The 12,993-nt window shown below is 34.5% G+C and overlaps 1 protein-coding gene across 1 annotated transcript in view; it reads right to left on the bottom strand.

Annotated features, from left to right (window-relative positions):
- Positions 1-3,599: 3,599 nt before the first annotated feature.
- Positions 3,600-12,993, bottom strand: part of AGL (amylo-alpha-1,6-glucosidase and 4-alpha-glucanotransferase) — a 31,290-nt gene continuing 21,896 nt past the window's right edge. The window contains exons 24-32 of the mRNA XM_029086595.1: positions 11,663-11,888; positions 11,107-11,218; positions 10,603-10,738; positions 8,790-8,902; positions 6,889-7,100; positions 6,238-6,335; positions 5,591-5,678; positions 5,366-5,499; positions 3,600-3,894 (exon numbers count right to left, since the gene is read on the bottom strand). Coding sequence (XP_028942428.1) covers positions 3,777-3,894; positions 5,366-5,499; positions 5,591-5,678; positions 6,238-6,335; positions 6,889-7,100; positions 8,790-8,902; positions 10,603-10,738; positions 11,107-11,218; positions 11,663-11,888 — 1,237 coding nt within the window. The 3' untranslated portion in view covers positions 3,600-3,776. The remainder of the gene's footprint in view (positions 3,895-5,365; positions 5,500-5,590; positions 5,679-6,237; positions 6,336-6,888; positions 7,101-8,789; positions 8,903-10,602; positions 10,739-11,106; positions 11,219-11,662; positions 11,889-12,993) is intronic.

Below are 12,993 nucleotides of genomic sequence, written 5' to 3'. Positions count from 1 at the left end.
TCCCCCTCTCCCTGGCATCTCAGCGACCTACATTTCCCTAAAAATTTTTTAATAGGATATTTAATTAATAGTATTATACAACAGAATAACAGAAATTACTTTCTTAAAGGAGATGATTAAACAGAGAATTAGGAAAATCCCAATTTTATAAAGCATGCAATGAAATGGGGTAGTTGTAAAACATGTTCTATCACTGGCACCTGTGCTGCAAGACTTCGAATTTACAAATCAGAGCTGGAAAGTAAAATCCCTTCTCTACAGGGATAGAAATTTTGCACAGAAAGTTAAATAACAACTGCATATCACTGGGGCAGCTGTTAAATCAGCTCTCTTGAGGAAACTACAATACCCTGATTTATAATTCCATGATAATTTATAGCAGAAGGCTCTTCTAGCCCAACCCCACTCAAACCCAGGTGAGACAGCTAACATCAGTGACACAAACATAAGCATCTGTGTATAGGGCTCAGGTTTATAGGGAGTTTAAGGAGCTGATTGTTGTTATTAGCATTTTTTGTTAATAATATTTGACCTGAGTTAATTATCCGAGTTGCCAACAACTGAATAAACAGCATAATCTCTAGTGTTTGACTTTTTTTAAAAAAAAAAACCAAACCAAAAAACAAACAAACCAAAACCAAACAAAAAAACACATGAAAGGGTTAACTTTGTCTGAATTAAAGAATTTTATTTTGTGCATTTCAGAAATAAATGAATAATGACATTTGCTAAAATCAGTTGTTGCTGTGCTAGACAGACACATGTAAAACATCTTCCAATTTTACATTACAACATGCAGTGCAAGAATGATACATTATTTTACTTGAATTCAAGTTATTTATCGTTGAATAATCAAGACCTATTAACTGTACAAACATTGGTAACAGTCAAAATTATTTCAACTGGGAGGAAAAAAAAAGATGTCTCAATACCACATAGATCAAGAAACACCAACTGGAACACAGTGGATTAACAATTCTTACTACATTTTTTGTTTATTTCTCAAACATATTTTACTGATTATAACTTTGCATTGCTAGCAGTTTTTGAGTGTATAATATAAATGATACTAATGAATGAAAATACAGTTCAGTCAAAAAATGAAATGAAAATACAATACAGTCAACATTAGTCAGATATTTTTAAGAGATAGTGACTTAGGTATAGTTTATCTAGATGAATACCAGCTCATGTAGATGATTACATTTAACATTGCTTTCTTCCCTCTTTAATTTCTGAGCTGTCTGTCTTGACAAAGTGTTGAGTAACTTTGTGATAAAAAACAAAACAAAAAACCCCCCAAAAACAAAAACCCCAGAACCCCCTCCAAGAAAACAACAAAAATCCTAAAAAACTACCACCAACCCCCCCTCAGCAGTTATAACCTCAAGTCTTACTTTTGTTGCTACTTAACAGCAAAGCCAACCAATATGATACATTTTTTTTCCTATTTAAAACATTTATCTGTCACTAAAACAATGCTCAACTTATCTGTGCAGAAGCAACATTATATATGGGCATGTTTTGAAGCTCCATAACATATGTATTTTTGTGTACACAGTGGCGATTTATCTTTAAAATTTTACTATTAAGTTTGGAAAAAAAACAACTAGTAGTGACAAATACGCAGTGCAGTTTGTAAAACAGTGGAAAATCATCTGTAATAATGTAGGAAGGTTTTGATAAATAATTTCTCATTTTTTTTTTTTTTTCCTCAACACAGAAACTGTGAGTGTTATTGCCAGTATATAAACCTGACACCTTGTGGAAATCTTTTTCAACAGTCATAGCTCTTAAGCTGAACTTCCAATTTTAAAATGTTTTCAAGTAAGAACAATTTATTCTGCCATATTGTCCCTGCTTTCCAAACCATAGGAGCTATAAAACATACCTTGAAATGATAAACAAGAAAGAATTTTCTAGGAAAACAGTAAAAAGCTAGTGATACAGTAGGACATAAACCTCAGCATCAAGAATTTTGGGAAGTTCAGTACATCATGAAAAATACTTTATATACCTCTTGCAAATTAAAAAAAATAATCCGTGGCTGACATTTCAGTAACATTTTTGATTGAATGACATCTCTCATGCGCTGTGTCAAGAAAATAAAAATTTCCCAACCCATGTACTGCAGCAGCTCAAAAGCTGAGGTACAATATAGACCTTGCCTAATCATAACTTCTAAGTACTGAACACTTCAGCAAGGGAGTTCAAGCACTTACTAACCTTTCAAAAAATAGTGTGAATATAGCCACTTCTTACAATCCATCTACCTTCAGCCTATTAACTTGCCCTTAAATGTACCTAACACATCTCCCTGAACAAGGCAGCACACGTGCACGGTACTTTATACACGGTACAGAAACTTTAGAATACAGATATAATAAAATCTTGACCTACATGTTATTAGTGCATTATAATTAAATCCTGTGCATTTTTTTCAGCATATGTTGTCTAACATTAAGAAATGCAATATCCATTTTGCTTTCTCAACCTGTGATGTGGGAAGCGTTGTCAGCCTCACTATCTGTCTGTTGCATTAAGATGGAAAAACTGCATGAATAGAGAGTTGAGAATTACCAACTGCACTTCTGTCAACCACCCTTCAGTTTGGGAACACTGACCTGAACTCAGTAAGGGCACACAGGCATCCAAGTATGAAAGAACATACGTGTTTTGCATCCTGTTCACTGGATGCTGTTCTCAAAGAACAACACATGGAGGTAGCATGCCTATTCTTATTGGTGTAATTTCAAAAGGCTGAGAAACCTCATCTTCTCTTCTCTGGTGGTACTCCAGTATCTCTTCCTGATGTTAAGTGTTTCCACCTGCTTCAATAGAGCTAAGATTTTCATATGAATAAAGGGCTGAGGTGACCATATCTCTTCAATAAATTAATTTAATTAGGTAGTCAAGCACATTGGCTCTATATCTTTGGCCTCCCTTAACATATAGGCTGTGCATTGCATGCACATGCACTTATGAATTCCTCATGGTGAAAAACAGATTTAAACGAACAAGTAGGTTTCCTGCATGGCCCACAGTATTTAAATACATTTTAAAATAGATTAGGATAGGATATTACCTCATTATTGCTCAGGTTAACTCTAAGTATTTTAAGGTTTTTGAAAATTTTAAATATAACTTCAACAATTCATTTATTACAGTATTCATAAACTTTATTTCTATGGTTGCTTAATGGAGTGTTCAACTGAACACAAAAAAAATTCCCCATAACATAGTTCAACAGAGAGACAACATGTTCTGCCTTCATTAATGCATGGTGCTACAGCATAAAGCATACCAAACTCGGAAAGCTACAGGTTAGTCTCCTCTCCTTTAAGCATGCATTTGCAAAACATTCATTTACTCTTTAAGAGACAAAACCACCCCACATAAGAGCTGTGCTACTTATTTTGGGCTCAGCCACTTCACTTTGTAACATTAAGATTTTGATTTGAAAAGTCTAAAAACCAAAGCTACTTAATAAAATTAAGTTTGTGCATATCCTTAAAACTGCTCCTTAGTAAAAAGCTTCTGCATCAAGTGTGCAACGTGGTTTTGTTTTATTGTCATGGCCTGATTTTCAAAAAACAACCCAAGCCCCACACAGCTATAGGGCAGAGGAGCTGCTGGCCTTCAGCATCTTTGAAAGTCAGGACACAGCTTAAGTGATTGTGCAGAACATGACATTTCCCTTGCAGTATAAGCCAAGTGTTCATTTATGCCCAATAAAAAGAACACAGAAGTTTCATCAAATCAATCAAAATAAACTTTTACAAGTCATAAAGGATTTCAAGGATGACACCAATTGACCAGGCCTGAGTTTCACAGCTAAAAGGGCAATACTGTCCATTTTCATTGGTTAGCTCTGGAAGCCCTTTCCAGGACGATCTGGTAAAAGGAAAAACAAACAAATATTGTTGTTAGATTATACACTGAAATTAACATTTCATTTTGAAACCTTTTAGAAAGTTATCTCAGTAGGAAACTGACAACCATGACTAAAGGTTTGTTGTCCTACAGGCATGGTATGTTCTTTAATAACCGAGGTCTAATTAATTTTTTTTTTTCCCTGCAGCAGGGAATTGTAGTATTTTGAGGGGGCCACACCTTCAAAGTAGACTCTTTGCTACTAATAGCATCTGAACTCACACTGTTGGCATGTTGCTCCTCTTTAGCATTCAGGTAGTTTTGCAGTTGGAAGAATACAAGTGATCTTTGAAATAACTGAATGGTATTCAAGCTACACTTGAAACTGGGTTATGGTGCTAAAAAGTGCTAATGGTTGTATGATAGCATGACTATACAAGCCTTTTTTTCCTCCACAGGAATAAACCCCCTCCAAACATTTAACATACATACAGAAATACTTGTAAGTTGAACCTGTTGCTACATTAATAACTCTGTACACAAACGAAATACCACAACAGAGTAAAAGTACACTAAAGTAGTAAGACAGAAAAAAACAAAGAATGTTACCAAACTGCAAGTTATTTGTTAATACTACCGAACAGGACACTGGGACAAGACACTATGTAATGCAAAAAGTGGCTTAACAAATCCCTTTTCTTCCTTGCGTGGTCAGACAAACACTTCTGTTAAGACCAGTTCTACTGAGTTACTCTTATGGGTACAAATATATGCATATCTGAAGTACTACAGAGCAGATTATATGAAAGAGATTAAGAGCAAGATCTTTGCTTTCTTTCTTTGTTTTAATTCATCTCAAATCCTTAAGAATCAAAAATATAACATACTGAAAAAGGGATGGGTTTGGTGGTTTGGTTTTTAAGACAGAGAACGCAAAATGCAAAGGAACCTTTGAGGGCCATAAGCAAGTTCATCTGCCTTCTTAGAATATCAATGTTATTAAGATTCTTAAACCCTGTCATACTAATCTCCTCATTTATAACACAAGAAATCCTAACAATATTTTGCATCAGTTTATCTGCCACAATTTTAATCTGTCATTACTAACCCTTTAACTATTTTGTATCGCTGGTTGTTTTGAAATAATTAGATTTAAAAAAAAAAAAAAAAGAACAACCCCAAACACCTCACCAACATTTTTTTCTGAAATTCATTTGTTTGTATGAAATTAGATCCTAATTTTTACATAAGGTTTATTTCACCCAGTCTTCACATGGTTAAGTATCAGTAATTCTGAAATCTATAAAAAACACTAGATCTCAGCTGTACTTGAAATCTGACTTGAGATCTGCAACAGCACATATAGCAGTGAATTTCTTATGTAGAAAACAGATGCTGTTTATCTTACAGATCTGCACTTTTACATACAATTGGATAGTGGATACCACTAACCTGAGTGAGTATTTTGAATCTGTGTTAGCTGGTATCTTACCTTTCAAGGTGAACATAGTGGCGAGAAAGAACATTCTTAATCATAACCACAGTGTTTGCATATATCTCTGGACCAATCAACTTTGAGAAGTACAATTTGGCACGAAGAAAATAACCAATTGGCCACAGCCATTCCTAAGCAAAGAATGAAAAGAGATTATTACCACAGCTGTCAGTTTGAAAAGGTGTTAGCGCTTTTTCTAAAATTGAAGAAACTGGCTCTTACAGGTCCTTGGTGATAATTAAAACCTCTGGCTACATTATAGTTGTCATTGTCAAGAGAATTATCATATACTCCACAGTAAACCATATCACTGCAAGAAAGAAAAAATAAATTATACAAACAAAGCCTTAACAAAAGTGATACATAAAAATGGAAAGCAGAAGTGAACTAAAGTTTTTGACATGGCATTTACATTTAATGATGGTTAAGTTTGGGAGGTCTCCACCAGATTCCGTATTTTACATAACACTGGAATTCCCAACACAGTTTAAACCAGTAGGAAAATGGTTAAAGTCTTGGAATGACTTGAATGAATTAATTTTGCCCTTACACTTTTACTCGAACTATAGGGCTGTGCATTGTATCATATGTAAGTATGTATCAAGATGCAAATTCAACCTCTTTTATGATACCAAATTTGACTTGTTTACTGTGTGGCATCCAAAACCACCTGGTGATGGTCTACATAAATAAAATAAATTGCACAGGCTTTTAGAACAACAAGATAATTGTTCTGGAAGTATTTACTGCAGCCTTATTTCACAGTATATATAAGGATTTTAACAAAAGAAATACTACCCCCACATGTCAAACAATTCCTACTGTCATGTTTTGCAATTAACACTTAATCTTATCTCTACTATACTTACTCTGGGTCTAAGGTTTTCATGCCTAATGGACCAAGCAATTTTTCCTCTGCTATCTGCAGAGCTTTCCAAGCTCTCTCAGGTGTGAACAACTCAGGGGCCTAATAAAATAATAAAGATTTAATCAGTAAACTCTGCACATGTACACACATAAGACTGTATATAAATGTAGAAAACCACAAAAAGCCTAAGTTTGTATTACTGAATCAACTTCTGGAATCTACAAGTCAGAGTAAACAAGAAGCTATCCAGAGCTTTTAAAAAATTTTTATTTTATTTTAAATACACTTACCACTTGAAGTTCTTTACAAATCCAGTAAAGACAAACAACCCATGCTTTTCACCTGATTTGTCAGGAAAAGCAGCCTCCCAGGCCTAACCTTAAAAGACACTCTGAATACAGTGAACACTGCAAATTATCCTAGCTACACGCTGGACAGCAGTTTCATTTAGGTAAGTCTTGTCAAAGATGTATTTTTTAGGAGATACTCAAAGACAGACCAATACTAAAAGCATGGAAAAGAAACGCTTTCAAAAAGCAGTGTATGTATGTTCCTGATATAATGCCATGCAGATGAACCTTACAATGCAAGCTTAGTTCAATAACAAAGAAAGTTTAAAGTGCAAATGCTTCCTCCCATCCCCTTCACTTACCACAACCATTGCTATTGTAAAATTTGGCCTGAGTTGGTAATCACACCATGGACTTGAAGCTCCATAACTGTCCTTATAAATTCCACGTTTGTGAACAAGCTCTGGATGTTTCTCATTAGGATCTGATGGGTTCTCAGAGACAAAGAACAGCCTTTCAAAGTGCCCTTGAATTTTTCTGTTCCACTCATCATATGTGATAGTCTCCTCCTTTCCTGCAAGATGTTAACGTACAGGTTTCATTTTCTGAAAACAGCCACAGTGGTAACACCAGAAGTACGTTTATGTCCATTTTTACTGTTTTGCTTATTGAAATTTTACTAAAGATACTCCTAGCACAATGAAGGCCATAGTAGCATAGCAAAAAGGTATTATCTAGAAGTTGAATTATACTGCAGATGAACTCCAACACACGCACTCCAACTTTTTTTTTTTTTTTAACATGTTTTCTAACTTGCAGTTAGCAAGGAGCAAACACTATGAAGTACTCTGACCTACAGTAAATATTTAATTGAGTAAGTTTAAAATTTATAATTAACATTTCAGCATAGTTACTTTTATAGTACTTGGTATACATACTGTTGCTATTTCTGAGACTTCAAAGAGAGTGTCAAATCACTAGGGTAAGTATCACTTTCACAAGCTTTCTCTTTCTGAATTCCTGAGACTTAGCATAACAGGAGCAGACCTAGGACCATCTCTCTCCAGCTGGCGATTCCTCACCCTTAAGCTAATTCTACAGCTCATAGGAACAGCTCACTGAAACTTTTCAGTGAGACTAGAAAAAACATCAGGTTTTAGTCAGCAGAATTGTGCTAGGGATATCTTCCTGATTGAGATATATACACATCTTGGACAATGCTTTTATGAGTGAACCAAGAATAGTAAAGAACTGTACACTAGTTTTACATCAGGTGAGTACAGGATTATTACCTGTTCTTCTTCAACTACAACTGGAATACAGAAAAAACACTAAGCTTATGCTTAAGAAACAAGGCATAGATCATGAATAGGAATTAAGGTTGGTTTTGAAATAGATTCATCAATAGATTAAGGAAATTTAAACTCAGTTACATGAGATTGACAACAGAAGGGAATATACACACATCAAATTGAGTCTAAAAAAGTTGCTTATGATTCTGGAACAAAAGAGATAATTCTATAAATACAATTTCTACATCTACGGATTATAATATTGCTGCATACTGAATTCTAAATTGTCTTACTCTAGGCATAGATTTTAAGAAATCCTGAAGTTCATGACCTAAGAATCTGTACGGGACAGGACAGATGGGAAAAAACCCCCAAATCTCCAAACTAACATTCACATTTTCTAAAACAGAATAAAAGAGCCATTAAATTAATTGTTTACTGAAGAGTAAAAAGGCTTTACAGGGCAGGTATATTCACTTGGGCCAGTTAAGTTCCAAATAAAATAACTGTAACCAGAGCAGTATTTCTCTAAAATGCAAGGGACATCTAAAGATACTTAGGTAAATATTCACAGAAAGTGTTTTCTTCTGTGTTGTTAATATTGGTGGGGGAGGGAGAAAGTGTATTGTACCATATTAGTTACCATTCTTATAATGAGTATTATCATAACACATAATAATCCTATCAGTTATATCCATTTTGAGAAATGGTATTTAGGCTCCAAAATTCCTTTGTAATACACACTTTAATACAAAGAATAAAATATTTGAAATATTGACAAGACAATATCAACTCTTAATAAATTTTTGTAGTAACAAAGGATTTCAGTCATACTAGATAACTTCCCAAGTTTTTCCCCTTTTCCCCCCTAAATCTTCTTGAGTAGTTTGATAATCAACCCTGATGCTATATGGCCACCATTTCATGGTTTTAGTTACTTTTATACTCCAGTAATATGAATATGTTTTTACCATGACTTTTTACAGTGACTCCATGGAATGGAAACACATTTTTCCCAGATAAATCCAGCAGCCAGCGAACAGTCGACTTGCACAGGCCAACAATTTCCACAGCAGATCCATCTCTAAAATAATAAAGATTTAAAAAGCACAAGAATTACTTTAAGAATGCTATGAAAGTTCAATAAATAGCTGAAAAATAAATCTGTAACTATCTTATTTAGATACTTAATTCTCCCTGTTCTCCTACTATTCTTCTATTTCTCCTATGTGAGCACCCCAAAGCTGTACAGTATTGCAGTGTTTTATGAATGACAGGGTGCCTCTTGCAGGTGCAAGGTTTCACAAAGGGGCAGAATGATGCTCTCTGTCTTCTTCTAAAAGCCTTTATTGATGACACATTATTTTTTACTAGCTTTTTTGGCCGCTGCTGTACACTAAGATACGATTTCAGAAAACTACCAATGACTCAGATTTCCTTCCTGGGTTGTAGCTCAGTTCTGACAGCATTGTGTAGGCACAGTTTAGACTATTTTTCCCTTAGATGCCTATCTTGACTTTATCTACACTGCAGCTTACCTGCCACTTCTAGGCACACTCAGTTTTACAGGATACTTTTGAGTTTCATGAAGGGCCAATAAAAAGAGAAGAGAACACTAACATAAGCAGACTATGTCAATTCACTTTTATTTAGATTAGTAGGATTCTACCTGATGATGAAACAAGGGAGGAAAGGGTAGAAAACAGGTGAGGTTTTCTAACATCTAACAATCAGGGAATGAGCTTGATTGTGAACTGGCTAGCGGATACTTTTTTTCTGTACAATAGACTAATTTAAGTGGCATTATCATACTCAGCTAATTTGAACAGTTTTGAGATAATTTTATACCAGTGATTAAGAACATGAAAAAAGGATCTGCCCCAAACAGCTTGATTCACTGATGTTAAGTGTGTTCAGTACAGAGCTTCCAATCTGCACGTGCATTTTGGTAACTTGGAAGTAATATTACTTAAGTCAAGAGTGAAGCATTAAAATAAACACTAAAAGTACTTTGTGGACTTGCTTCTTTTTTCAGGTGATACTCAGATAATTACTATATGCATAAATTCCATATTATATATTGAGTTCTGCTGCCTGCTTGATACAGAATTTTTCTCCAGCATCACTAATTTAGCCTCTTTAGGACAGGTATCTCAACCTCTCTTGGTTCTCAATTACAATGCTTGACTTGTCAAGCAAGTTAATGTTTTCCTTCAGTTCTCACCTACAGATGGCAAACAATTTGAAACTGATGCTGTACTAAACTCAAGCAAGGACACCTGCACCAGTTTGCTGACACAGAATAGAGGGTTTTTAAAAAAACCCATTTAATCTCAACCTTAAAAAACTTTAGATGTTGAACTTAGATGCTGTACCTATTTTTGAATTCTAAATAATTCTAATATTGAATTCTAATATTCCAATAACACATCCACTATTAATAAATTATTTCCTATAATAAACGTAAACCAAGTACTGCTAGTACTACAAGTATACAATTTTACATAAATTATATTTTACTACTTGAATTAAAAAAGTCAACTCTTTGCATGGAGCTAAAACCATGACAGAAGCTGAGGGTTTCACCTGCTAAAACCACATTTTTTTTTCTTCAAATAAGCTCAAAGGAAAAAATACCATTAACATTTTAGTAGGCAGAAGCATTTACGACATTTGAGAGATCACCTCTCAGATGTGTTAAAGGAAGTCATAGTAGTTCTGCAGAAGGATTTAAGTTTAAAAAAATAATTTTAAAAATCTCCCTCAAAAGCCTGGATTTTGTACCGTGGAGTAGCTGGAATTCCTCTGTTGCGAGCTCTGTCACTCTCTCCCATTTTATCCATCCAAGTGCCACAATTGAAGCGGTTCCCTCCAAAGACAAAGCCAGTTTCATGGTCAACACCTGCAGTTACATTAAAACCTGCCAAGCAAGAACATCACATATGAAGTCTGTATTTTAAACAAAGCAAAACCCCAACTGCCTCTGCCCCAGCCCAAACCTCCTAAATAAACAAAATCTCCTCTAAACGAGATCTGAGGTGGGCTTCTGAAGGCAACTGTACTTTTTTTAGTGAACTTTTAGTTAACTTTGTACCACAACAGATAAAGAGTTGATGATAAATAAACAATTAATTAGGTATTTTTAAAACATCAAATGTATTTAAAGTAATATTGGTTTAGTTACATTAAACATAATTAATTTTTCAAAAATATACTCAATAGCTAGAGGAAAAGAAATATAAAATATAATCATCATCTTTTGAATTGCATAGCACGTGTTCTATATACCTTCATCTCTCATGTTTTGATCTATCTGTGGACCAGCATTCCTTTCTCGGAAATTTATGCCTTCCATATGCCGTTGCATTGCTTCCTGTATGACTTCATAAAGTGGCTGATCCTAGATTGATTGCATGTTTGGACAATACATGAAAGGCAAGATTAAAAATGAGTAAAAAGGTTCTATCTAATGTGCAAATAATAGCAATTCTTAGCCTCTATTTTATAATACTTCAGAAGAAAAGCATCTAACATTTTCAGTAGCATCTTTGTCCATGGAAATACATTGTATAAAATTTTTAATATGAACCTTTTTTCAAGACAAAAAGCAAAGAAAAAATGTAGAATTAACACTGATGGATATTTTTTTTTCTCCATCCCCAACCCCCTGCACCTATGTAATCATGTGATGCAGATGTAGTGAAAAGTGCTTAAAATACAGAATTCTTGCACTATAATCAAATTTCACTACAGATAGCGTAGGGTTCTTAGAGCTAGAAAAATTACATTCTTTCATTAAAAATTAACAGTTGCGTTAAATACTTAAACCGGAAGCGATCTTTACCATAGTGCCTGCAGGCTGGGGAGAAGAGTCATCTGTTGGGTACATCCTAGAAACAGGACACCTGAGAATATCTAATCCATCTGGAACAATTTTACAGTAGTCCTGGATACACTGAAGCCACCACCAAACAGCATCACGACAGTTGTATCTGGCATGTGTCCCTTGGCCAAGCAGATTGGGAATGAGACCATGTCTTAAAGTCCCACCAAATGCTAAAATGATGTTTCTAGAACAAAAGAAAAACACAGTCTTGACTAAGTTACTTTCAAGGCCATTATTGGATGAAGTATTAAGTACAAAGCATACAAGTTTACCTAATAGCAAGGTAAGTCAAGGGGACAAACAAGATCTTAAAGACAGATGCCAGAAATTTGCTGCTGAAAGCTACAAATTACTTCATTTAGCATGAACTTTTTACATTAAAACTCATCTATTCTCGACAAATTCTCCAACATGAGCACATTTAAATCAGTTTGTACAAAACATACAACATCTGCTAATACGGAAAAGCTAGTTTGCTTTTTTATAGGTAGTGACACAGGTAGATCCTAAATCCAAATCTCACTGAGGTCACAGGGAAGGCTTTTACTGACATTATTTATGATTACCCTGGTATCCATTCTCATGGGTAGGGTGGAATGGGGATGGAGGGCAGGAATAGATGGGAATTTCCTATTAAAATACAGAGAGGTGACAGCAACTGAGGTTATAATAAGTTTTATTTGAAAACCATTGCACATACCTTGCAGAAAACATGGATTCCAACTAGCTTTAAAAGGGAATATAAACATACTAGTAGACTGCAGGTCTTACTGCATGAGAAAGGCAATAGCTGGCCACATATAAAACAGCATAAATATGTGCTACATGAAAACAACTAATTTTTATGTTTGTATCATGTGGCAAGCTCCACTCAAATTAAGAGATCAATGGAAATATCAAACCAATAGATCTGGCTTATATCTGGCTTATTTACCAGGTTAAACATTTATAAACATGTATCAGCTTGTAACAATCCATAATTAGCTGATTTCTAGTATTAATAGAGAAATACTAGCAGTTATAAAAAAAACCCCATGACAGTCATGCAATCATACCTTTGCAATCAAAATAGTATTCTCTTGCTACTTCAAATTTTTACATAAAAATTCTGAAATTACTGCTCAGCAACAATGATGAGAGTACATACATGTGAAACACAATCATTTTGTTTAAGGACACGCAGTAGTGTTACAGGGGTTAAAACTACGTTAGCTACACTGAACATCAGCTGCATATTTGTGCTAAAAAGCAAAAGAGCATTTTTTTTTTTTTTTTTTTTTTTTTTGAAA

Source organism: Antrostomus carolinensis, unplaced genomic scaffold (genome assembly GCF_000700745.2).
Source record: "Antrostomus carolinensis isolate BGI_N321 unplaced genomic scaffold, ASM70074v2 scaffold19810, whole genome shotgun sequence".
NCBI lineage: Eukaryota > Metazoa > Chordata > Aves > Caprimulgiformes > Caprimulgidae > Antrostomus > Antrostomus carolinensis.
Note: the sequence above shows the minus strand (reverse complement) of the source record. Positions and strands in the feature narration are given on the sequence as shown.